Source organism: Myotis davidii, unplaced genomic scaffold (genome assembly GCF_000327345.1).
Source record: "Myotis davidii unplaced genomic scaffold, ASM32734v1 scaffold134, whole genome shotgun sequence".
Lineage (NCBI taxonomy): Eukaryota > Metazoa > Chordata > Mammalia > Chiroptera > Vespertilionidae > Myotis > Myotis davidii.
This window is the reverse complement of record NW_006288853.1, coordinates 5754959-5757710: the sequence shown is the minus strand read 5'-3', so window position 1 is coordinate 5757710 and position 2752 is coordinate 5754959. Positions and strand designations below refer to the sequence as shown.

Here is a 2752-nt window from a genome sequence, read left to right as displayed (position 1 = left end):
TGAAATGAAGTCAGAGAGCAGTTTTAAGGGGATTAAGTGCCCAAAGGGTAGAAGACTTGAAATGTGGGTTCTGGGAATGGGATAGTAGAGGTAGAGTATTTTGGGTTTGGGTATGGAAGTGTGTTTGCTGAAGGGATTTTGAGGCCAAGACCATCATAATTGAAAGAACAAAGTACAGAGGCATAAGTCAATGATCAGCAGCTCTCTTTGGCCCATCTCAAATTTACTCTACTCTTCACATCCCTAAGCAGCTTTACTTGTTAAAGTCACTGATACTATTTTTACTTCTAATTAAAGAATTTGGGGGTGTCCTTGGCCAAAGTTTCTAATCCAGGATATTACTTAATACACCAGGCTTGCTTTTCTATCTGGGTGTATAGAATATATTATTTTTCTGGGTGTCCTCCTACCTTTCTGGCTATTTCTATAATGTATCCTTCGTAGAGTCTATCTGTCTATATATCCCACTAGAAGGTTCCAAAGCTTTAACCTTCATCTCCTGTTTTCTTGGTATTTGAAGACTCTAGTTAGTTAGTATGTGTCAACCTTTTTCATGTTATGGGACCTAATTATGATAATAATGTTCCATACACCAGAGAAAATAAAGAAATCTGTTTGAGGTCAGAGGCAACTTGCTTAGGGATACTGACTGCCCTGAGGACTGAGGAGAGCAGTAATTTTTACTCATTTCCATGAGCTCAATCTGTTGGTATTTAAATACAAGAGCTTCTCTTTCACCACTGATATTTCTCTCTTGGTTCACTCTCACTCTCTTATTGTATTGGCAAGACGTAAGAAACCTCAATATAATTTTAGACCTCATGACTGGAGTCTCACATCTGGTTTATACTTCTAAAACTTCTCTACTTTTGTTTTATTTTGTCTGCTTAACATTTTGATGTTGACAAGACCATGCCAGATGATATCCAAGGTGCTGTCCCAACCATTCATAAGAGTAGTGAACAGCTTCGACTCTTTGCATTTGAAGCAGAAGTCAATGAGAACTTCGAAATGGCAGCAATGTATTATGAAGAGGTAATTAAACATCTTCCCAGTGGTTGTTGTTACTGTAATTTGTACAATATAGGTATAATAAATAGTAGTATTTTATTATTTAAGATCCAACTTGATTAGTGAAAGGATAGACACATAGATCAATAAAACAGAGTCCAAAAATAGATCCACACAAATAAGGTTATTATATTTTTGACAAAAGTGTAAAAGAAGTTCAATGGACAAAGTATAGTCTTTTCACAAAATGGTGTTAGAATAGTTGGTAATCATATACAAAAAATAAACAAACAAAAACATTTGACTGAAACCTCAAACGCTGTATAAAAATCAATTCAAGCCCGGCTGGTGTGGCTCATGCACCAGGAGGTCGCTGGTTAAATTCTCCGTCCCCAGTAGGGGGCATACAGAAGGCAATCAATCGATGTTTCTCCCTCTCTCCCTCTCCTTTCCTCTCTCTGAATTCAATAAAAACATATTTTTTAAAAATCAACTGAAAGTAGATTGTAAGTCTGAATGTAAAATATAAAACTAAGAAACTTTTAGGAGAAAATCTTCATGACCTGAAGTTAGGTAAGGAATTCTTAGACATGACACAAAACATGATTTATTTTTTTTAAAATTGATAAATGGAACGTCATCAAAATTAAAAACATATGCTCTGTGAGAAACACTGTTAAGAAAAAGAAAATAAAAGGTACAGACTAAAAGAAAATATCTACAAAACATATTGAACAGACACTTTGCTAAGGAGGAATTAAGTATGCTAAATAAGAACATGAAAAGATGTTCAACACCATTAGGGAATGCAAATTAAATTCTAGTGACTTTGAACATCTTTTCACATTTATGATTTTTTTCAAGAGGAAATATTTTTTAAATTAATTGATAGGAAAATTTAGACTACAACAAGTTGAAAACATCAGTCTATCTGAATAAATTGTATGTCCCATTGTGAGTGGCTTATTTTACTCAGTATATGCCCTCAAGGATTCATCTATGTTAAAGCATATGTCAGAATTTCCTTCCTTTTTAGGGCTAAGTAATATTTCATTGTATGTATATACTACATTTTGCTTACCCATTCATCTGTCAGTAGACATTTGGGTTGCTTGTATCTTTTAGCTATTATGAATAACACTACTATGAACACGGATATACAAATGTCTCTTTGAAACTCTGATTTCAATTCTTGTGGGTATATACACAGAAGTGGGATTGCTGTATCATTTTATTTTTAATTTTATGAGGAACTACCTTATTGTTTTCCAAAGTGGCTGCACCATTTTACATTACAGCAAGACTTCTAATTTTTCCACTTCCTCATCAACAATTGTTATTTGTGTTTTGTTGATAGTGGCTGTCCTAATGGGTGAGACCTGATATTTCATTGTGGTTTGATTCCTTGATGATTAGTGATGTGGAGGATCTCTTCCTATGTTTTATGGCCATTTGTAGATCTTTGGGAACATATTTATTCAAAATATTTATTCAAAAATATTGCCCATTTTTGAGTCATGTTGTTTAATATTTTCTTGTTGAGTTTTAGGAATTCTTTATCTACAGTATTCTGAATATTAACCCCTTACCAAATACATAATTTGCAAATATTTTTCCCATTCTCACCAAACCACTCTTTTACTCTTTGATGTAAAAGAGTACATCAAAAGGTAGTTTCTTTTGATGTACAAAAGTTTTATTTTTAGCAGAGTCCAATTTGTCTATTTTTTCTTTAATGGCA

General features: G+C 33.5%; 1 protein-coding gene across 1 annotated transcript in view; it reads left to right on the top strand.

Moving 5' to 3' along the window:
• The window catches only part of CFAP70 (cilia and flagella associated protein 70), an 87257-nt gene that overhangs the window by 56645 nt on the left and 27860 nt on the right, over nt 1–2752 (top strand). The window contains 1 exon segment of the mRNA XM_015562111.1: nt 893–1035. Within this exon segment, the coding sequence (XP_015417597.1) occupies nt 893–1035 (143 nt within the window).